This window comes from Geotrypetes seraphini, chromosome 4, assembly GCF_902459505.1.
Source record: "Geotrypetes seraphini chromosome 4, aGeoSer1.1, whole genome shotgun sequence".
In the NCBI taxonomy this organism is placed as follows: Eukaryota; Metazoa; Chordata; class Amphibia; order Gymnophiona; family Dermophiidae; genus Geotrypetes; species Geotrypetes seraphini.
Window position 1 is genome coordinate 76,822,146 of NC_047087.1, and position 23,599 is coordinate 76,845,744.

Genomic DNA, 23,599 nt, shown 5'->3' on the forward strand with positions numbered 1-23,599 from the left:
CTTGATAAAAGGGGACTTTAATTGTTTGATAGACTTAATTGGTGCTGATAATTGGTACTTAAATCATGGGCATGTTTTTGAATGTAGGCACCTGTTTTGGACTTAGGCACCAGTATTTAGGCCAAGAAAACCCTGGCATAAATAGGGTACACAAACTTAGGATGCCTAGCAATGCCTATGGCTGCTTGGGTGCACTAAGCATGATTCTATAAAGTGCACTTAACATTTATAGAATCATGCTTAGTGCCATAATAGTGCCTAATTTTTAGGAGCTTTATACAGAATCAGGCCCTTATTGCCTACAAAATGGATGGTGGTAAGATGTCATGTGGTAAATTTTTTTAGCATACTGTATATAAAATATATATGAAGAAATTTGAATTACATTTGGATACACAAATGATTCCAAGGTCGAATGATAACTAAAGTGAATGAATACGGGTTGAAAAGAAATATTGTTTGACTGAAGTTTCCCATGAGGACTAATGAATAAGCTCTTTATTTAACTGTTCATCTGAGTTTGATACACTGATGGTCCAAGGAAACAAAATGAATGTTTGAAGAGTGAATTGGGATATATTATTGTAGGGATTAGTAAATACATTTATATTTATATCCTGGAGTTGATATTCAACAGTGCATGTGAGCTCTTAGATGAGCATTAATAAAAAAATGTCAAAAAAGCCACTTGCACTGAAGTATTAAAAATGGCATTAGCAATGGGAAAAATACATGTAAAGGCACACAAAAGGCCACCTTTTGCCATACCTAAGGTGACCATACGTCCCGTTTTGAACAGGACAGTCCCGTTTTTGGATCCCCTGTCCCGTTATCCCCATACACAGTTTCAGGACGCCAAAATGTCTCATTTTCAGGGACAGCATCCCGAAACTGTGGACAGGGACAACGGGACAGGCGATCGCTTCCTGGCCCTCCCCTGCCGCACCAAAAAAAAAAAAAAAGTCTCCCTCCAGGCCCAATTTACACTTCTCCTCTGGTCCACCGCCGCTGCTCCTCTGCTGCCACTACTCGCACCCGGAAGCCTTCTTCCCGATGTCAATTCTGACGTCGGAGAGGACGTTCCGAGCCAGCTAGCTGCCTGGCTGGCCTAGAACATCCTCTCCGACGTCAGAATTGACATCGAGAAGAAGGCTTCCAGGTGCGAGTAGTGGCAGCAGAGGAGCAGCAGCGGTGGACCGGGGAGGAAGTTTAAATCAGACCTGGAGGGAGGCTTTTGTTTTCCGGGGGGGGGGGGGAGGGAGAGAAAGGAGGTAGGTAAGCAGGCAGGCTGGCTGGCTGGCTCTGGGGGAGGGAGAGAGGTAGGCAGGCTTTGGGGGAGGTAGGCAGGCTGGCTTTGGGGGAGGCAGGCTCTGGGGGAGGTAGGCAGGCAGGCAGGCTGGTTGGCTGGCTCTGGGGGAGGTAGGCAGGCAGACTGGCTGACTTTGGGGGAGACAGACAGGCTGGCTTTGGGGGAGGCAGGCAGGCTCTGAGGGAGATAGGCAGGCAGGCTGGCTGACTTTGGGGGAGACAGGCAGGCTGGCTTTGGAGGAGGCAGGCAGGCAGGCTCTGGGGGAGATAGGCAGGCAGGCAAGCTGGCTGACTCTGGGGGAGGTAGGCAGACAGACTGGCTGACTTTGGAGGAGACAGGCAGACTGGCTTTGGGGGAGGTAGGCCGGCAGGCTTTTTGGGAGGGGGTGGGACAAAGGCTAGAAGGCAGTGAGGGGACATAGGAAGGAGGGATGAAAGAAGGAGAGAAAACGGCAGAGAAGGAGGGGATTGTAAGTAGAAGAAAGACTAGAGAGATAAAGGCCTGGATCAAAGGGGAAAGACAGGAGGCAGAAGCAGGACTTTGGGAGGTGCAGACAGAGGGGGAGAGCCCCTGAGGAAGAACAGAGAGAGGCAAGATCATAACAGAGGAGACAGAGGGAGACCTGGAACAAAGGTACAAAGGAGAACTGACACTGGATCTGGGGGCACTAAGGACATAGGAAGGAAGGAGGGAGGGAATAGAAAGGGACAATTGTTGGGCCTGAGTGCAGAAAGAAATGAAAGATAGGATGCACAGTCAGAAGGAAACGCAACCAGAGACTCATGAAATCACCAGATAGCAAAGGTAGGAAAAATGATTTTATTTTCAATTTAGTGATAAAAATGTGTCAGTTTTGAGAATTTATATCTGCTGTCTATATTTTGCACTATATTTGTCTATTTTTCTATAGTTACTGAGGTGACATCGTTGAAAATCCCTCAAATATAAATGATAATTAACATTTTCTCTGCTTTGTGTTTTTTTAAATTTTATGGTTACCATTATGAAATAATAAGATATTGTGTGTACATGAAAAATGAATGGAAGAAATTGGGGGTGGGGCTAGGGCGGGATTGGGGTGGGGCTAGGGCGAATATTAATAGATGTCCCGTTTTGATGAAAAAAATAAATGGTCACTTTAGCCATACTTTAGTCGAAGGACTCTGAAAGGATTACGGTGCTAAGTAATGAAGATATAGTATCATTGCCAGGATTCCTCCACCGTTGGAGGTACTGATCCCCTTCATCCCACTTAGAATTAAATCAAGGAGCTTCATATTCTCAAAACAACAAAAGAAAATGACCCTGTTCACTCCACAAAAAGCACACACAAGGAAACAAAAAATTGTGGAGAATCGATGTCCAAACTGATGGCTTTATTGAGACAAACAAATAATCAACATAAATACATCTAGGGCCGGAACCTCTAGAAACATATGGACCCTACACAGTCCGTGTTTCGACGCAATTGTCTTCTTCAGGGATCCCTACAGGTCCTAAAAGTGAACTTGTGGATTAAGACAAAGGGTCTGTACATAGAACCGACATGCACAAAACGACAGTCATACTCCAACCTTCCCGGAATTCTCATTCTCCATGTCCAGTTGCCCTTCTCCATCCTTTTCCAAGTTTGGTATCAAACGAACAGGAAGCGTTTGAATGAACAGTTCTCTTTTCTATCAGGAAACTGGAGTTCTAGTTCTTCTTCTCCTTTTATTGTTACCATGTATAGTAAACCACCTTGACCTGCTCACAAGATGAGATGGTATGTGATATCCAGATAAACACCTGCCCCATCTTGCACTTTGATGTTGGAAGGGGTATTTGTGGTGGAACAGCCACTTGACAAGAGTACATCTCTGAGGCTTTTTCATTTAATTACTCAAGTGTTGCAGCAAAAGTTTTAAGAAGACTCCGAAAACGTATCTGTTTAATGAACATGTGTTAAAGCAGTACCAAATTCACCCCCTCCTTGACTAACGTGTAGCGCGGGTTTTAGCGCCGGCAGCGGCGGTAACTGCTCTGACGCTCATAGGAATTCTATGAGCGTCGGAGCAGTTACCGCCGCTGCCGGCGCTAAAACCCACGCTACGCATTAATAAAGGAGGGGGGGGTTAATGTTGATTTTAAGATTGTCATTCTGGACATTGTCTCCATTTCATATAGATGTTAAAAACCACAATTAACTTTGTTCAGGTATTTGTGGTAGATAAATAAATGTTATTTTCATTGACCTGTTTGCTTTGCTGGAGGGGGTGGGCAAGAAAACTGTTAAGGCACTTTCAGTTGCTGCAAAATACAATGGCAGAGGAAAGGTGTAATAAAAATGTAACTCCTTTGTTAAAATTCTTACTTGGGTTGTGTGTGAAACGTAGAATTAAATTTAAGCTCCTTTAATATTTAGGGTGTTGAAGTTTCAAGTTTATTAAAAATTTGTTTGACCGCTTAATCCAACTTCTAAGCGGTTAACATAATAAAATTACACAAAAACAAATTAAACATATTAAAACAGGGAAGACAAATGACTTACTCAAACATACGGCAACAAAAGGGCAGATGGGGAGGAACTACAATAAGTATAGGATAGATAAGTCATAAAGGCTAAAACAATAGGTTAGGTAAAAAATTGTCGAAAAAAAAGATAGAAAGTGGCCATTTAACAAAAAGCGTCTCGGAATAGAAATGTTTTTAATGCTATTTTAAATTGTTTTATATCTAATTCGTTACGGAGATTTATAGGCAATAGATTCCAAAGTGAAGGGGCAGTGACAGCAAAGTTGTTGGTGCGTAAAGTATTTATTGATTTTAATGATGGTATAACTAAAAGATTTTGAGAAGTGGAACGAAGGGATTTTGTTGTTACGTACGGAATTAAAAGACTGTTAAAATCAGGTTGGTTGAATGGGGAAGCTTCAGGGTATCTAGTGGAAAAGGTGTCTTTCTACAGTATATCTTAAAGGGAATGCTTTGATACTCACAGGTATCTGAGTTAAACTGCATGTAAGGCACAAGACACTATGCCTTTGCTTTTGTAAAGCCTTCTTTGTGAAATACAAATCCTTTCTTGTTATATTTCAAGAGGGATTCTATGTTTTTCTCTCAGAAAATCAAGGGTTGGTTGTTTTGCTATCCCGCTGAGAGGAAAGTAAAATTGGACCCACTTTAAAGAGGCTTTTAAAACCTACTTTTTTCACCCTAGTCGACCTGGGATTTCCTGGGAACATAGGCTCTTTTATTTTCTCCATTTTCTTTTATTGATTGTAGTTGATTATTGTATAATCTTTCTTGGCTTTTTATTGCGAATTGCGTTACTATGCAATTCATGGACTAATCAATTTTGATTAAAATTGAATCTATCCAAAACTGAGGGCTCCTTTTACTAAGCCGCGTTAGGGCTTTAATGCGCGGAATAGCGCACACTACATTGCCCCGCGCGCTAGACCTTTACACCAGCATTGAGCTGGCGTTAGTTCTAGAAGCGTAGCGCGTGGTAATTTCCTACGTGCTCTAAAAACCCTAGCGCACCTTAGTAAAAGGAGCCCTAACCTGCTTTGATTTGGTGTACCTAATTCAGCTTTTCCCGGTACTGTAGGCTTTGGACACAGTTGAGCTTCTTTCTGTAGGTAACTCTTCCAGGGTTCTGGGAGTTATCCTAGATTCCTTGTTGACTTTCCCTATTCAAATTGACAATTTGGTCAAAAAATGCTTTTCCAACTTATGTTGCTTGAGATCTGTTCACTCACCGTTTGATACAAACTCTTTTGCCACCTTGGTTCAGTTTATAATCTTGTTACAACTTAACCATTGCAATTTCCTTTATGAGAGTATAGTTGGTGCAGAATACGACAGCCCATTTGATTTTTGGAAAGACAAGATATGATCATGTCTCTATACTATTGGGGGAGACTTTACTGGTTACCGCTTCAGGCTAGATTTGACAGTAAACAGGAGAGTAAACAGTGGAGTGCCACAGGGATCTGTACTGGGACCAGTGCTATTTAACTTATTTATAAACGATCTGGAAATTGGAATGACGAGTGAGGTGATTAAATTTGTAGATGACACTAAACTGTTCAAAGTTGTTTAAACGCATGTGGATTGTGAAACATTGAAGGCAGACCTTAGGAAATTGGAAGACTGGGTGTCCAAGAGGCAGATGAAATTTAATGTGGGCAAATGCAAAGTGATGCACATTGGGAAGAATAACCTGAATCACAGGTACCATATGCTAGGGTTCATCTTGGGGGTTAGTGCCCAGGAAACGGATCTGGGAGCTATTGTGCACAATACGATGAAACCTTCCGTCCAATATGTGGCAGCGGCCAAAAAAGTGAACAAGATGCTAGGAATTATTTTAAAAAAGGATGGTTAAGATGGCTAAGAATGTTATAATGCCTCTGTATCGCTCATGGAGCGACCTTACCTGGAGTATTGCATTCATAATGGTCTCCGTATCTTAAGAAAGATATAGCTGCACTAGGAAAGGTTCAAAGACCAGTGCCCTAACTGAGACTAATAAACTAAACTGAACTCTCCCTTTGAATTAAATTTGGTAGTGGTGTTTAGTTAAAATCTGGTTGGGGCTACTGTATAGTGAAGTGGTAGGGACTGATTAGGAAATGGCTTTCAATATTTGATGTTAAATACTATTGTTCTTTCACATTACATTATGGCCCTCATTTTACAAGCCTTATTTACATTTAAGACCTAAATCAGTGTTTTTCAACCTTTTTACACCCGTGGACCGGCAGAAATAAAAGAATTATTTTGTGGACCGGCAAACTACTAGGACTAAAATTTTAAAACCCCATTTACACCCCATATCCACGAGCTCGGTCCCCGCAAACCATCTGATCCCATCTGCACAAGCCGCAGTTATGATTTTATATTGAACGTATTTTATTAAAGTATAAAAAGAAACAATATTCTGAACAATTGTGATTTTATAAATACAAATATACAGAGCACGGACCAACAAAACCCCTGTCTCCCCTCCCCTTCACATATATCCCCTCTACTATCAAGAAAACTGAACAAGTCAAGTTATTATAGAATGCTACATAGAAATATCATGCTAACAGAATACTGCAGTCCCCAGTTATGTCTCTAGCAGAATATATATTTCAAATCTGATATATTCTAATGACAAAATAGAAATAAAATTATTTTTTTTCTACCTTTCGTTGTCTCTGGTTTCTGCTTTCATCTTCTTTTCACTCTTTTCCTTCCAGCATCTGCCCTGTCTCTTCAATCCAGCATCTGCGCGTTTTCCATCCAATGTCTGCCCTCTCCCCCTTGCATACGTATCTGATTTCTTTCTATGCCCCTTTCCCCTGTCCATCCAGCCTGTGCCTCCTTTCTCTTTTTTACATCATTCATTCCAGCTTCACTGCCTTCTTCATTTTTATCTCTCCTACACCAGATCTAGCATCTTTATCCCTCTCTCATTTCTCTGCTGACCCCCTTTCCAGCATCAATGTCTCTCTACTTTCTCATTCCTCTCTCTCCCCTTTCCCTCATCTGATCTCTCCATTCCACCCTGACCCCCTTCCCCTCCTGTAATCTCCCTGCCAGCTGTTTCCTTCCTTTTTTCTTTCTCCCTTCCCTCCTTCTTTTTTTCTTTCTCCCTTCCCTCCTTCCTTTTTTCCTTCTCCCTTCCCTCCTCCCTCTATCCAACATTAACTCTCTTCCCATCCCTTTCCCTCCTCTCATCCCAGCAGCATCTCTCCTTCTAACTCCCTCCAAGTCCAGTAACAGCTCTCCCTTTATCCAGCAGCTTCCCTGCCTCCTACAGTGGCTTCCTCCCCTTCCAGCAGCTCTCAGTACTTGCCTGCAGGAAGTTGCCGGTAAATCACTGCCCTGGCAAGTAGGAGAGCTGGTGGGAAGGGAGACAACTACTGTAAAGGCTCCTCAGGATCTTGCTCGCACACGCTGACCATCTCCCTTCACCTGCACCTGTATCTGCAGCTCTCTCCGTTCTACTTGCAACTTCCCCGCGGCCTTCTTCAACAACTCGGCAGGGGCGGCGATCAAGACAGGCTGCCGACGTCGGGACCTTCACTCTCTGAGTCCCACCTATTTTGTTTCAACTTCCTGTTTCCTAATAGGCGAGACTCACAGAGGGAAGGTCCCAATGTGGGCAGCCTGTCTTGATCGCCGCCCCTGCCGAATTGTTGAAAAGGGCTGGGAGGAACCGCAATCAGGAGGAACCGCAGTCGGCAGGAAATTTAACTGCCGACTTGATCTCGCCGGCCCTGCGCGGACCGGCAGAAATTTTCTGCGGACCGTCACCGGTCCGCGGACCGGCGGTTGAAGAACAGTGACCTACATAAACTGGCATTTAAATGTTAAATCTTGCATAATCGTTATCATTTTATGAAGCAGGCATATGACAAGTCTGGACATGTTTTGGGTAGGACAGGAGTGGGGCAATTTGATAGACATTTAGGGGGAAATTCTGTACATAGTGTCTAAAAAGATAGGTACCTATAACATAGGTGCCTATCATATATCAATCACACTTAGGGCTCCTTTTACTAAGGTGCGCTAGTGGTTGTAGCGCACACTTAGCACGCGCTACAATGCCCCGCTAGCTAGACGCTAATGCCTCCATAGAGCTTGCGTTACTATTTTTCATTTAGCGCATGGCTTGCACGTGCTAATTTTTAGCGCGTACTAAAAACGCTAGCACAGCTTACTAAAAGGAGCCCTTAGATGCTCATTATAGAATTGTGCCTAACTAAAACCTTAGGCGCCTATAATATAGGCCAATATTTTAAAGGCCTACATTATAGGCATCTAAGACCCCAATTCACAAGTTTATTCACACCTTCAAAGAAGTCAAGCAAATTGGTGAGGCAAGATCTCCCTCAGCTAAACCCATGCTGACTCTCTCATTAAATCATGTTTGCCTACATGTTCCACAATTTTCCACCATTTTGCCTGGCACTGAAGTCAGACTTACCAGTCTATAATTTCCCAGATTTCCCCTGGAACTCTTTTTAAAAATCGGCTTAATATTGGTCACCCTCCAATCTTCAGGTACTATAGACGATTTTAGCAACAGGTTACAGATCACTAACAGCAGATCAGCAATTTCATATTTGAGTTATTTTAGTACCCTTGGATTTATACCATCTGGTCCAGGTGATTTATCACTTTTTAACTTGTTGATTTGGCTTAGTACATCTTCCAGATTCACTGAGATTTTTTTCAATTCCTCTTGAAAACCATTTCCAGTTCAGGTAGATCTATTTTTCCATAAAGACCGAAGCAAAGAATTCATTGTCTCTCTGCTATGGTTGATCATTCAATGGTTCCACGGATTACCTCACAGGTTATCTGCTTTTGTATGAGTTTTTGCCTCTTTAGCAAGTTTCTTTTCATATTCTTTCTTAACTTTCTTTATCAGTGCTTTGCATCTAACTTGCCAGTACTTGTGTCTCTTCTTATTTTCTTCATTCGGATCCTTTTCCCATTCTTTAAAGAATGTTTTCTTGACTAATAGCCTCTTTCACTTCACCTTTTAACCATGCTGGCTCTCGTTTCCTCTTCTTTCCACCTTTGTTAATATGTGGAACACATCTGGTCTGGGCTTCCACGATGGTATTTTTAAATAATATCCATGCCTGGTTTTCAGTACTAGCCTTTGCAACTGATCCTTTTAGCTTCTTTTTAACCATTTTTCTCATTTTATCAGCAGGACTCCCCAAAACCACCACAGCTTCAGGGCTTCTCCTTTCAGCTCAGTGTTGAGCCGACAGGTTTGAGAAAATCCCATAGTCTGTTATTGAGAGAGACAGATATAGGGGAAGCCACTGCTTGCTCTGGGATTGATAGCATATAATTTTGCTACTATTTGTGTTTCTGCCAAGCACACTTGACCTGGATTGGCCACTGCTCCTTAGCATTTTTTTTGCTACTTCAGCTTGTTTGCGGTGTTCTTTGCTCACATGTTTAAAGACAATAGACTGTTTTCAGTCCAAGTCTTTATATGTGAGTTTGCAAACCATTGGACCCCTGAGGAAGGCGGGTTCACCGAAACACAGACCTTGTAGGGTCTGGTTGGCTTTTTATTACTGCATTTTTTATCATTGTACTTTTTTCTTTGAATTTTCATGTTTTTATATGTCAGTGTATAATAAATTATCTCCAGAACAATTTTTTGTTTTCATCGGTGGATTGTTTCCATCTAGTCCAGTATCCTATTCCAAGCAGTGGCTAATCCAGGTCACATATGCTTGGCAGAAACACAAATAGTAGCAAAATTATATGCTAGCAATCCCAGAGCAAGCAGTGGCTTCCCCCATGTCTGTCTCTCTCAATAACAGACTATGGGATTTTCCTAAACCTTTTTTAAACCCAGATCACTGTCTGCTGTTACCACATCTTCTGGCAACGAGTTCCAGATATTAACTATTCTTTGAGTAAAAAATAATATTTCCTCCTGTTTATTTTAAAGGTATTTCCATGTAATTTCATTGACTGTCCCCTAGTCTTTTATTTTTCACTCTTTCAAAAAGCACAAACTAACCCATTCTCCACCACACAGGATCTTGTAGACCTCAACCATATCTCCCCTTAGCTGTCTCTTTTCCCAGTTGAAAAACCCTAACCTCTTTAACCTTTCTTCATATGAGAGGAATTTAATTCCCTTTATCTTTTAGTCACCTAGGATAATGGTACCTACTGCTGTCAATCAAATTTAGGCGGTTTATAGAATCATGTCTACTGGTTCCAAAATCAAGTTAGGCACGGTAGGTGTCTACAACTTAGGCTCGGTTTATCAGGCCAAGGTTTTCCTGACCTAAAATACTGGTGCCTAACGCAGATGCCTACCAGCACCTAATGCTTTCCATGCCCAAATTCTACCCTTAACCTTGCCTACTTTTCATGTAGGCACTGGTAGATACCAAGCTGATTTTTACATGGGACTTAATCATTTTTTAATTGACTTTTAATGGCACTTTCAATTATCATGCCATTTAAGCCCATTAAAAATGTGGAAATCGGCTCGGTGCTGCCAATCTTAGCACTATTTATAGAATCAGGTCCTTAGGCGCTTGGGAAAATGGCACCTACAGCATGCTATCAAACTTAGGTGCCATTTGTAGAACTGCATCTATATCAAGTTAGGCACTGGTAGGTGTCTACAACTTAAGCGCCAGTATATTAAGCCAGGGATTTCTTGGCCTAAATTACTAGTAATTTCCGGGTAGGCGCCTCAGTGTAGACACCTACATCGAAGTTGTAGGTGCTTACCTAGTTAAGCACCTACTGGCAAATTAATTTTGTTAAATTGTTTTTTAAGCAGTGTTTAATGACGCTTTCAATTGCCAATTAAAAGAAATTAAGTTAGGCACCTGCATTGGTAGGCACCCTGATCTAGTCAGGGCCTTATTCTTCTCCATTTTAAAAAGGAAATGAATGGTCAAGAGTCAGCTATAAAGCAATGAACATTTTGTTCACCGCCGGCAGCATTATTCATAGATATTCAAAGCCAGGACATGTGTGGTCTCTGGCTCTACTCTTTATTATAGTAAAATCAAGGTAAGTTAACTTTATAACAGCTCTAGTTGCTTCTTGCCATAATTTTGTGTCGCTGGTTGGTCCTGCTTTTGTTTAAGTTTATATGTCTTTACTGCTGCATTTGTAACAGCTAAGAACAATTTAATGCTCCGTAAAATTAAATGTGTTTAATCACTCTCCTAATTGAAATTCCTATAGGCCAACACTTCTCTCTCAAATACTGTATTTGCTGCAACGGGAACCTTTTGATATAGTTTAAGTATCATAAGAATGTTTTGAAATTGATAAAGTACATGAGCACAGAGACACAATCACAAAGACACATATGTGACCTGGTGATGAAATTATGCAGTGTTGCTTACTCATAAAGGCAGTAAGCTATGCATATTGAAGTCCTTTCACTAAATATTTAATTGTTTTCTGCAGCAGCAATATTTATAAGAGATGTTGGCCTATGGGAGTTTGTAATGGTTATAACGTTAACTGGATTATTATCTACTTAACATCTAAACTTGTTTTGATTTTGTGGGAGAAGACATTTTGGACCATTAAAGTAGAACTAACACAAAAAATCTGCTATACTCTTACAAGCTCAACCTTGGTTGACACCAAAGACAGATATTTGTACGCATCTTGCATTTAAATATTATCAAATTAAACATACTTCAAGAATAATAGCTATAGAACAGCCTATTATTTAATCATTTACAACATCATGAGGGATACTTTACATTCGCATCCTAAATCTAATTAAAATCTTCACTAAAAACAAATATCAATTGGGAGCAGCCTTTACATTTTTTAAATCCTTTCATCAAAAGTTAAGCCTTAGAGGTTGGTTATGATTGAAAAAGTAGCACCAGTATATATGTGAGATGTCAACATTTTGTGATTTGTCTATACAAAATTCAAAAGGAGAACAATTTTTATCAATTTATAAATGAAACTGAGAACATGACAGCTACAGCTTAATTTCCCAGAAGCCAACCATCTCATTTCTTGTTTTGACGGAAGTGGATGGGTTATTACCACAGTTCATTAATATTCTGTACACAAATGCATAAAGAGAAGTTATCAGAATTTTTTTTTTTCCTGGAGGGGATAGGAAGGTTCTTTGACTTTGCAAGTTTTTAACAAGATGTCTGACTGCAGGAAAATCTAAGTATCATCTGTCTGATGATGAAAATATTGGCGGATGAAATCTGCACTCTCTGGAGGTTGTTAACATTTCACTGAAAACTTCTCAGCTGGAATCCTTCCCAGAAACTTCAGTGGAAGAGGAAGAGACAATTGATGACAAAGTAAAAGACCAATCTTCCGTAGCCACTTAATGAAGACATGCATCAAGGGGTTTTCTGTATTTGAGATCATTCTACACCCCAGGACAAGACAAAAAATGCAGATTCTGCACTCACACACTGCAATCAACAGAGAATAACCTAAAAAAGCTAAACAGAGATTGTTCGTTAAATTGACTTACAGCGGCTTTCCTTTGGATTCACAGGTCAAAGTCAGCGACTGTCCTTCTTTTGGAACAGGAATTGAAGGCAAAATCTTAACAGAAGGTGTATCTAGAAAGAATATGACAGAATAAGCATAATTTATTAAGCTAGTATATATTAATTGCATTATCTTTACAGGTTATAAAGCAATATTTTCCCTGATGTGTTTCGGTCTTGGCATCAAATCCCTTTTTTAGATATCTGATGATACATTGGAAATTTTAAATCTTATATATAATTTTATATTTGAAAATGTATGTTAAAATTATATTCTTGGGCATAAGATAGATTTCACTCTAAAATTCATTTCAAAAGAATTCTGAGTTTGCTGTGTGGATATCCAAATTCGTAGCATGGCTAATTTGGATTTTTCAGTCCCTCTGTGAATTTGATCACTGTGTGATTTCCCAGACACATGGAGGGGCATTTTTGAAAGTACATTCAAGCCAGAATTGGAACATCCTTCTCATATCATTCATAAAAAGGAGTCCATCTTACACCCATTTCCAAACAGGAAATAATGTTGGGGTTTCCTGTTTCAAAATACAGTGGAATCTTGGTATATGAGCATAATTCGTTCCAGAAGTATGCTCGTAAACCAAATTGCTCGTATATCAAAGCGAGTTTCCCCACAGGAAGTAAGGGAAACTCATTTTGATTTGTTCCACCTCCTCCTTCCCCCCTCCCCTGAGGCTGCCGGGGCTGCTCCATTCCCCCCCTTGAGGCCACCGACGCTGTTCAATACCCCCCCCCCCCCCGCGATCTGGCATCCCCCCTGCGAATCGGCATCCTCCCACCCGCTCGTGTCACCTCCCTCCCCAGCAATCCTACATCCCCCCCCCCCCGAGCACTGAAATGACATCCCTTACCCCAATTGGGCACCGGCACCAGCACCAATGCAAAGGACATGCCGGTGCCGGTGCCCGAAGATCCTCTCTCTTCTGGGCTGGGCTGGGCGGTGCATCGGAGATCCTCCTTCTTGCCTGTGCTGGGCTGGACTGGGCCTCTGGTCTCGCTCTCTCTGAGATTCTGAATCTGAGAATCTCGGAGAGAGCGAGACCAGAAGGCTTTGAGCATGCGCAAATGTTCAAAGCCCAGTTCAGCCCAGCACAGGCAAGAGGGAGAATCTCCGACGCACTGCCCAACCCAGCACAGAAGAGGGAGGATCTTCGGGCACCGGCACCGGCATGTCCTGTGCATTATTGCTGGTGCCGGTACCCAATCGGGGTAAGGGATGTCGTTTCGGTGCTTGGGGGGGATATAGGATCACGGAGAGGGGGGATGTGAGCGGGGGAGGGATCGCAGTGGGTGGCGCTCGTAAATCGAGTCAAATTCGGTTTCTGAGGCACCGATTTTGTGAATGTTTTGCTCGTCTTGCAAAACACTCGCAAACCGGTGCACTCGTAAACCGAGGTTTGACTGTATGTAATAATGTCCAAAAAGAACAGTCATTTTACAAACTAAAATGTCCAATTATGAATGCCAACAAGCAAGAGACAAAGACATTTGTCTGGAAGCATTTTCACAAAAATGTCCTTGCAGAGCAGAGGGACAGCCCAGTGGTTAACACAGTGGACTATAAACCAGGGCACCCAGGTTAATTTCTACTGCTACTACTAGTACTAATAATCATTTCTATAGAGCTATTAGACATATGCAGCGCTGTATATCAAAACATAGAAGAAACAGTCTTTGCTCAAAAGAGTTTACAATCTAGTCAAGATGGACAAAATGGACTAGAACAGGGGTGCCCAACGCGTCGATCACGATCGACCAGTAGCTCAGGAAGGCAACTCGAGTCGATCACCGTCCTGGTCTACGGGCCGATCAGCCTTCCTCTCCAGTGTTCTCCCTAGGGCCTTTTAGCTGGGCGGTCTGCCCAGCTGTCATCTGCCGCTGCTGAACATTAAAAAAAAAAAAACCCAAAAAAACCGGCTTGGAGATTTCAGCCCCTAGCGAACTTATGCTCCGGGCTCTAACGTGTGCGTGCAGGCTTCTCTTCTCTTCCCTCTAAAACAGGAAGTTATGTCCAGGGAGGGGGAGGGGGGAAGAAGGGAAGCCTGCACGCACATGTTGAGAGCCCTGAAGCAAGCGTTCGCTACGGGCTAATGCGGGAGACAGGTTAGTGAAGCATTTGTTCTTGTTCCTGCCGGGTCCTGCCTACTTTCTGTTTCCGCGAAGGCAGGACCCGGCAGCATTTCCCCCAATAGGTTGATCACGATCTTGGGCTGATCAGCCTTCCTCTTCCCGATGGCAGAATTGACGTCGGGGAGAGGAATGCTGGTTGGCCGAAGCAGGGAGAGCTTGGGGCCTGTTATTGGTGGCGTTTGGGTCCTGGTCCCCGATGGTAATGGCAGTGGCAGTGGCTTGGGGAAGGGCAGGGAGAAAGAAGGAAAGAAGAGAAACAGAAAAAAAAGAAAGGGAGGCAGAGAGAAAGAAAGGGCAGGGAAGAGGAAGGAAAAGTTGGGGGGAAGGAATGAGGTCTGGAGGAGAAGAAGCATACAGGCTAAAAGAAGGGAAGAAAGATTGTATGCACAGTCAGAAGAAGAAAGTGCAACCAGAGACTCATGAAATCACCAGACAAGGTAGGGAAAATGGTTTTATTTTAAATTTAGTGATCAAAATGTGTCTGAATTTATATCTGCTGTCTATATTTTACACTAAGGTCCCCTTTTACTAAACCGCAATAGAGGTTTTTAGCGCAGGGAGCCTATGAGTGTTGAGAGCAGCGCTGGGCATTCAGCGCAGCTCCCTGCGCTAAAAACTGCTATCGTGGTTTAGTAAAAAGGGAGGGGGTATATTTGTCTATTTTTGTATGGTTGTTACTGAGGTGATAGTGCTTAGAGTCATCTGCTTTGACCTCTTTGAAAAACCCTGGAATAGGAATGATGATTAACATTTTCTATGCATACAGTGTGCTTTGTGTTTTTTTTTTATTTTATTGTTGGTAGATCATTTTGACTTGGTCATTTAAAAAGTAGCTCGCAAGCCCAAAAAGTGTGGGCACCCCTGGACTAGAAGGTCCATCAATACACTGTGCACAGGTGGTGGAATAACAGAGGGAATGAAGACAGATATTGGTGCTTAGCAGATGGGTTGGAGTTTGGAATTGAAAACAACTTCATAGAACTGGGCTTTCAGTCTTGATCTGAATACTGCCAGAGACAGAGCTTTGTTCCAGGCATACGGTACAGCAAAGTAGAAGGGAGACTCTAGAGTTGGCTGTAGAGGAGAAGGGTACAGATACGAGAGACTTTTCCGCTGAGCAGAGTGCCCCGGGGGGAGTGTGAACACAATGTGCGAGGTTGGATGTTGTCATTTCTGAAAATTGCAGCACAGAGGTAGGAGCGATTGGGGGGGGGAATGGGGGGATTTGTTTCTGAAGGGTCAGGAGGGTTTAAGGGTGCCCTGTGCATTTGACATCTCTTCTATATCCATCATCCATCACCCTTCTGGGCCCCTATTATTCCCTGTACAGCTTTACCATTTTCTGTCCATATCACTCTTTCCATGCTCATCATCTCCCCTATGTGTCCCTACTTTCTATTTCCAGCATCATCCCTCTATGCCCCTATTTCCCCCATGTCCAGTATAATTCCTGTCTTCCCCTCATAACAATAGCATAGCCAAGGTCCACCTAAAGTTGTGGTCCGCTTCTTGTGGCTCGCAGTGATCCTTAAACTCTACCAGCAGAATACTTTTTCCTCCTCGGGCAGCCAGTGGTCTTCCAAACAGCAGCCAATAGTGCTTGCCTTGAGCTGATGCAGACAGCAACTCCTCTGCACATGCTCAGTTTTTGTTCATGCACGATCACTGAGCATGCATGGCCTGCCAGTGGTGACATCAGCTCAAGGCAAATGCTGTCGGCTTCTTTTTGGAAGAGCACTGACTGCCCAAGAAGGAGAATGTCAACTCCTAATGGAGTTTGAGGAGTTCCCCTCCAGCTCAGCTATTCCATATTTTGAGTTTGCAGGAATGGGCACAGATGGGTAGAGGTGGGATAGATTCAGAGAATGATGAGTAGAGTAGTGCCAAGGGAAGGGCAAATTACATATTACATACCCACCTTGGGCTCAGGCCAACCCAAATGCGACCGTCTGTTTACACCCATGCCTAATGTCTACCATCACCTCTCTGTGTCCTTCCCCCCTCCCATTTTCAACACTTCCCATTAATTTATCTTCTCCATCCAGCATTACCCATCTGTATTCATATTCCTTATCTTTTATCCTGCATCTCCTCCCTGTATACAGCATCCCCTGAGTCCCTATCCTCCCATCATGTTCAGCATCTCCCTTTCTGTATCCCTGGCATCCCCTATGTCCAGCATCTCTCCCTCTATCCATATCCTTCCCTCAAATCCATAATTCCCCTCTGTGTCCATATTCATTTTTTAATATTTAACATCTCCCCTGTGTCCCCATATCTCCACCATATCTAGCTTCTCCCCTCCCCCTCCACTGTTGTCCAACAATACCACCTAATTCCTCCTTTCCTACCAATCCATCCTCTCCCCTCAAAGTTTCCACTTACCGTCACTGGTGTACTGTAATACTACAATGAAAGGGAATGGGCTATAGAGTCTTGAATTCAAGCAGTGTGTCAAGTCCTGCAATAAAGTAGAAGGTTTGAGGGAACAGACTGGACAGGGGAAGGAGGGATGAATACGTGTCAGTGAACAATGGGGAGGGATGAATACGTGTCAGTGAACAATGGTAGGGGGCCAAGAGGGATATATGCTGGACCATGAGGAGGTGAAAAAGCTGAACATGGAAAGGGGTGGGGACATAAAGGGCTAGTTGGCAGCCCTAAATACAGTGCTATCAGCTGCACTACTACTATTCTCTCTGCCCTACAGGATTGGGGTTTATTTGCATGTGGTAAAAAAAATCATTACTTTTGGACCTATTGGACTATTGTAATATAGTCTATTTGAAAAGCACCAAGAAAAATCTAAATAGATTGACCTTAGTGCAGAATTTGGCGGTAAGACTGATTTACCGTCTGAGGAAGTTTGACCACGTAACACCTTGTTACATCGAACTGCACTAGTTTCCGGTCGAGGCTCAAATAATCTTTAAGTTGTTTGTACTATAAAGTAGCTTTTGGACTTGCCCCATGATACCTTGTTGACAGATTTGATATTCTACCACAGAAGAATAATAGAAGATCACATGTTCTGTTTGTGTTTCCTTCGGTTAAGAGCTGCAGAAGCAAGAAATATAATGAGCCTTGCTTATCAGGCAGCATATCATGACAAAGATTTCCAATTACTCTTAAATTCTGTTTCATATGAGTACTTTAGAAAGTTGCTGAAAACTTATCTTTTTTCTAAATTTTTGACAAATTAATTGTTTTTGTACTCTTCATAAAACCCATGTTTTCGTTTCTTTAGTATAATCTTTTGTAAACTGCAAAGAACTTATGGTTATGCAGTCTAGAAATTTGTTATTATGTTATGTTACACTGTACCTATGCAGACAACCTGAAAATTAGCCCTCTAAGACATGTTTGCTTATCTAGTTAGTGTATTTTATTTATGAAATAACTTCTTTTATTTTGCCCAGCACTAATGTCGGGCTCGCCAGTGTGTAGTTACCAAGATCACCCTAGAGCTCTTTTTAAAATTTGTTTTTTTTTTACTTTGCCCACCCTCCAATCCTCTGGGGTGCTGAAGCTGATTTAGATCAAAGGTTATAGATTGCTAATAATAGCTCTGCAATTTATTTTTGGAATTCAAAATTTTAGGGTGTATATCATCCAGGTGATTTATTACTCTTTTGTTTGTCAGCTTACTCTATTACATTGTCCAAGTTTGCAGTGGTTTGCTTTTATTCCTCTGAATCATCACCATCAGGTGCAGCTATGGCTCTAACATCGCCCTCAGTAGAAATGGAAACAAATAATTTATTTAGGTTTTCTACTATGGCCTTGAACTTCCAGAGTCTCTCTTTCACCCTTTGGTCTTCTAGAGCAGTGTTTCTCAACTCAGTCCTGGAGTACTCCCTTGCCAGTCAGGTTTTCAGGATATGAATATGCATAAACTTGATTTGCATACACTGCCTCCAGTATATGCAATATCCAGGAATTGAATGCAATACTCAAGGTGAGGTCGCACCATGGAGAGATACAGAGGCATTATAAGGAGTGCAAGTGCCCGACTTTAAAAGACTTCTTCTTTTTTTTTTTTTTACATATAAGCACAGAATGGGGAAAAGCCTTGGTGAATCAGGTCTTTTGTCTATTTATAGACAAGCCTGAATGATGTTATTAGTGAACTGAATGCATTAGCACTGATTCATCCAAGCAATTTTGCAATAACATGTAGTTCTCAGAAAATAATCTGCAAGAGCAGAATTCTCAGCAAAGGCACAGACCAGTGGTCATAATGGGTAAGATCAATATTTGCACATAAGATAGGACAACTAAATAGCCATGAAATTCTTTCTTGTATTAACAAAGTTAAGAAATCCCCTTACAACTACAGTCCTGCACAATATGTAACAAACTAGTGTAATATTGTCTGCTGGGCTCTACTTTCTCAACAATTTTGTCTCAAATCCAAGGTATACAAAATATGTTTGAAAAGTGTCCTCTGCTGTAGGCAAAAAACTCCAGTACATCCAACTACTGTGTGAAATGTAAAACTTTTGTGGGCCTACCTAGCAACAGAAATACTGGAGAAAAAAAAATGGAATGCTAAATCAGGGGATAAATTAATCATTGAGAAATTTGCACCTATTTAAATCTGACCCTTTACTTTTTTTTTTTTTAAATCTTTATTCATTTTCAAATTGAACAATAAGTGCACAAAAATACATTATACAAGTAATTCCAATATAGCACTATAATATCTAACACATAAAAATCTAGTAATGTAATAACCCCCACCCAATCACCCACCCTTCATCTCATTTTCAACCGAAATAGAAATATACCCATGTTATATTAACATATTATAACATATCCTATAAAATTATTCCCAACTCCCCCCTCCCCCCTTGAGTGTGCTAAATACAACTAAGAAAGAAAAGAAAAGGAAAAGAAAATAATGACTATTCATCACAATATTTTGCCAATGGCCCCCATATCTTTACAAAGTTATTATATGTCCCTTTTTGTACTGCTATTGCACTTTCCATCTTAAAAATATGGCATAATGAATTCCACCAGAATGTGTAATTAAGATTCTTGTAATTTTTCCAATTATTGGTAATATGTTGAATGGCAACCCCTGTCATGACTAATAAAAGTTTGTTGTTATGTGATGATATTTGACTCTTCTTTCTCATAGCCATACCGAATAAAACAGTATCATAGGAAAGCGCAACATGATTTTCCAATAATGAGTTTACTTGAGACCAGATTGAATTCCAAAATATCTTAATATAGGGACAATAATAAAGTAGATGATCTAATGTCCCTGGTTCCAGATTACAGTGCCAGCATTTATTGGACTTAGAACTATCTAATTTTTGTAAACAAACCCTTTACTTTACATTGCCTTCAAGTTATGCTTTATAACAACTTGAGGCCTTTACATACAAAACAAACATAGAACAACCAGGTTTAAAATCCATATAGCTATTTACTAAAGTAAATTGTCCCAAAACTTCCCACCCTGTACTACAGTACAAGTAAGTATATTGCTCTACAATGAACTTATGTTTATCCATGCTTCTGAAGTGTTTCCAGAATGCAATTATGCTTGGAGAGGCAATACTACTGTATGCAATTCTGCTGAATTATGCATCTGGAGAAAAAGCAGATACAAATCTCTGTGATTTCTTTGTTCTTGCACAATTTTCAAAAACTTGCTGCAAAAACACCAAAAAGACATACATTCAATAGTAAAAATGGCATGGTGTCGGGGTAAGCCGACGGCTTTATGAGTAATGTGAAATTAAATAGCCTCCACCCTGCTTTGAGAAAGTGAGCGAAATGCGTTGGTCGAGGGGATTACCAGTAATGGCTGGAAAGTTAAGTGAATTATCAAAAACTTTTTTGAATGAAACTATTTATTGAAGAACAGAAACAAATTATTTATGACGCTATTTATGTAACTATCAGTATTTAAAGACAAATAAGAAAATATGAAAATAGTGAGGATTGTGCCTTCGGGGGGAAAAATGAAGAATTAACCCTTTTAAGAGCTATGCTGCTCTGAGGGTAGGCTGATACCCCATAGACACTTAAGAAAGTATTCTGTGTGACTGGACTATAAGTGATATTGTCCCTCTTGTCATGTAACTAAGTGAAGATATTATATTGCTTGCAAAGAAGCCCCCAGGCCTTCAAAAAAGGTCTGATCTATTAATGTGATTACTAAATATCAGCAGACTCAAGTAAACTGAAAATTTCCACCAACAGAAACGAAAAAGGCATGAGTCGAGTCTCTTTCATTTGAAAGGAAACTCTGGATAGGGCATAGGATGAAGTTAAGAGGTGATAGGCTCAGGAGTAATCTAAGGAAATACTTTTTTTTTTTTTTTTTAACAGAAAGGGTGGTAGATGAATGGAACAGTCTCCCGGAAAAAGTGGTGGAGACAGAGACTGTGGCTGAATTCAAGAAAACCTGGGATAAGCATGTGGGAACTCTTAGAGAGAGGAAGAAATAATGGTTACTGCGAATGGGAAGACTAGATGGGCCATTTGGCCTTTATCTGCCATCATGTTTCTATGTTAACTAGCACCATGCCACAAAAGACTGTGGGTCAGAGAAGGTGCAAATCCTGACATTGATATGTTGGGTCAGTCATCTCTTGTCCTCTTCTGAAATGTTGACTAAATGCAAAACATTCTGGCCCACTCTGAACCCACCTACAGATTTGCCCAGTCCACCTCCTTTTTTTTTCCATAAACATGGTTAGGATACATATACTGGTAAGTATTGAGCTTTCTAAAATGGAGTTTATACATGTATACTTTATAAATGTATAACTGCTGGGGGAAGGGGAGGACTAATAAATACTTTAAGGACAGCAGTGACTAGGTACAGGCATTGCCTTTCATAGTATGTACATGACACCAAGAGTGAAAACAAGGCCCTATCTGATATACAATAAACTCTCCTAATACGGACTTTTTTTTTCTAATACAGTATATCAATGGAATTACTCTTAAATTGTGTATGAGACATAAAATTGACCTCTGAAACACATCTAACAATTTATTGCGCTTGGAATCTTTCTTCCAATTATATTTCCCCATTCAAACAATAAAAACACATTTTCTTGCCTCCATGCAAGGTCACTAGATATTTCTCTGTAAGTGTGCAGGAGCAGACTGGAAGATATTACTGATGAACCCTTTCCAACATTTTCATTACTGCTTAAATTGAGAAAATGCTTAGAAATCTTGCCCAAACCACTGTGCTACAAGGTCTCCCGTATTGAATTCGTGATCAATGTTTCTCCTTCATGCTTTAAAAAGCTACCACCCATTTGATATTTTTCTCAAAATACTAACAAAGGTACATGTACACAGGTGGTAAGTTTTGGAATTGGAACCTCCTACCCAAGCTAATTAGGTCTACCAGAACGGCACCAGTCTTTTCTAGAAGGCCCGAAACAAACAGGTGCAAAAATGGCCACTACAAAGTTTAAGTCCAGTAAAGCAGCAGCCAATAAAAACAGCCATTCATTAATAAAGCATCCTATAGAACACAGTTCTTCAACCGACAGTCCACAGAAAATTTCTGCCGGTCCGCGCAGGGCCAGCGAGATCTAAGAATCAAATTTCCTGTCGGGCATCTCTTCCCCTTTCCCTTCCAGGGCCGGCGTTAAGATCAGCTGCGGTACTGCTACAAACGGACGGCAAAAAGAAAGACAGAAGCCGCGGGACTTTTTGCTCTTGCCTGCATCGCTATAGGCTCTGCCGATCTTGATCCCGCCCCCTTCTGAAGTGATTTCCTGTTTTTGAGGGGCAGGATTGAGACTGGCAGAGCTTGTAGCAAATAGCAATTCAGGCAAGAGGAAAGGTCCCGCGGCTTCTGTCTTCATTCTAGCCGTCTGATTTAGTGGGACCATAATTGAAGGTAGGGTAGGTTTTGCTTTGTTATTGCTGCGAAGTTTAGCAGGACCAGGGTCGAAGGCAGGGCTAATAGCAATCGAGTGCTGGAAGAGTGGATCGGGGCCAGCAGCCAAGGGAGGAAATAAGAGTTGCTGGATTATGAGGAGAGGGAAAAATGTGATATAGGTGTTGTTGGAAGGGGATGGCAGGCCCAGGAGGGGGGATTGGTGTAACAGAAGGAAGATGGTGGATCCCCTTGGGGGAGGATAGTTATTAGAACTAGGTGGGAATTGGAAGAATAGGACACAAAGATAGATGCTGGACCTTGCAGGGGGCAGAGAGACATGGAAAATGCTGAACATGAGGATGGAGTATGAAGACAGAAGTCAGATATTGGACTTGGGTAGAGGGAGTAGGGAGACAGAGGGGATATGCTGGACATGCTGAAGGGGGAATAGGGAGACAAGGAGAAGATGCTGAATAAGGAATAGAGGGAGTAGGGTGATGGAAGGTATCTGCTGGATTAAGATGGGGAAAAGAGGGGAGTCATGGGATGGGGAAAGATGGTGGGTTGGCTGGATGGCTCAGCAACTGGAAGAAAAAAAGAACACAGGAAGATGCTGGACATGGAGGTTGTAGGGTGAAGGAAAAAAGCAGACTTGACTGAGTAGGACTTGACGGAGTAGGTGGGAGATGCTGGACACAGGGTGGATGCAGTAAGAAGAAAAAGGAGGTTCTGGATATTGGAATAATAGGTAGAAGACAGGAAGGGACAGAAGTGGCAGATAGACTGAAGACCTTGGAAAGAAATTTAAGAAAAGACAGAAGAAAGCAGAACAAAATGGGCAGATAATAAAGGTAGAAAAAAATAATTTTATTTCTATTTTGTCATTAGAATATATCAGATTTGAACTATATATCCTGCTAGAGACATAACTGGGGACTGCAAAGCCCAGGCAGTGCTTCTTTAGCTTCCAGCACTCCCCTAACACTATTCCTGTTATGTGTGACTGCAGTATTCTGTTAGCATGATATTTCTGTGTAGCATTCTGTAATAATGTGGCTTGTTCAGTTTTCTTGATAGTGGAGGGGATATATGTGAAGGGGAGGGGAGAAGAAACAGGGGTTTTGTTGGTCCTTGCTCTGTATATTTGTATTTATAAAATGACAATTGTACAGAATATTGTTTCTTTTTATACTTTAATAAAATATGTTCAATATAAAATCATAACTGAGGCTTGTGCGAATG

The 23,599-nt window shown here is 41.4% G+C and overlaps 1 protein-coding gene across 5 annotated transcripts in view; it reads right to left on the reverse strand.

Moving 5' to 3' along the window:
* The window catches only part of CADM2 (cell adhesion molecule 2), a 1,574,179-nt gene that overhangs the window by 194,258 nt on the left and 1,356,322 nt on the right, over positions 1–23,599 (reverse strand). For all 5 annotated transcript variants that reach the window (XM_033943857.1, XM_033943858.1, XM_033943855.1 and 2 more), the window contains one exon: positions 12,318–12,408. In XM_033943857.1, the coding sequence (XP_033799748.1) occupies positions 12,318–12,408 (91 nt within the window). The remainder of the gene's footprint in view (positions 1–12,317; positions 12,409–23,599) is intronic.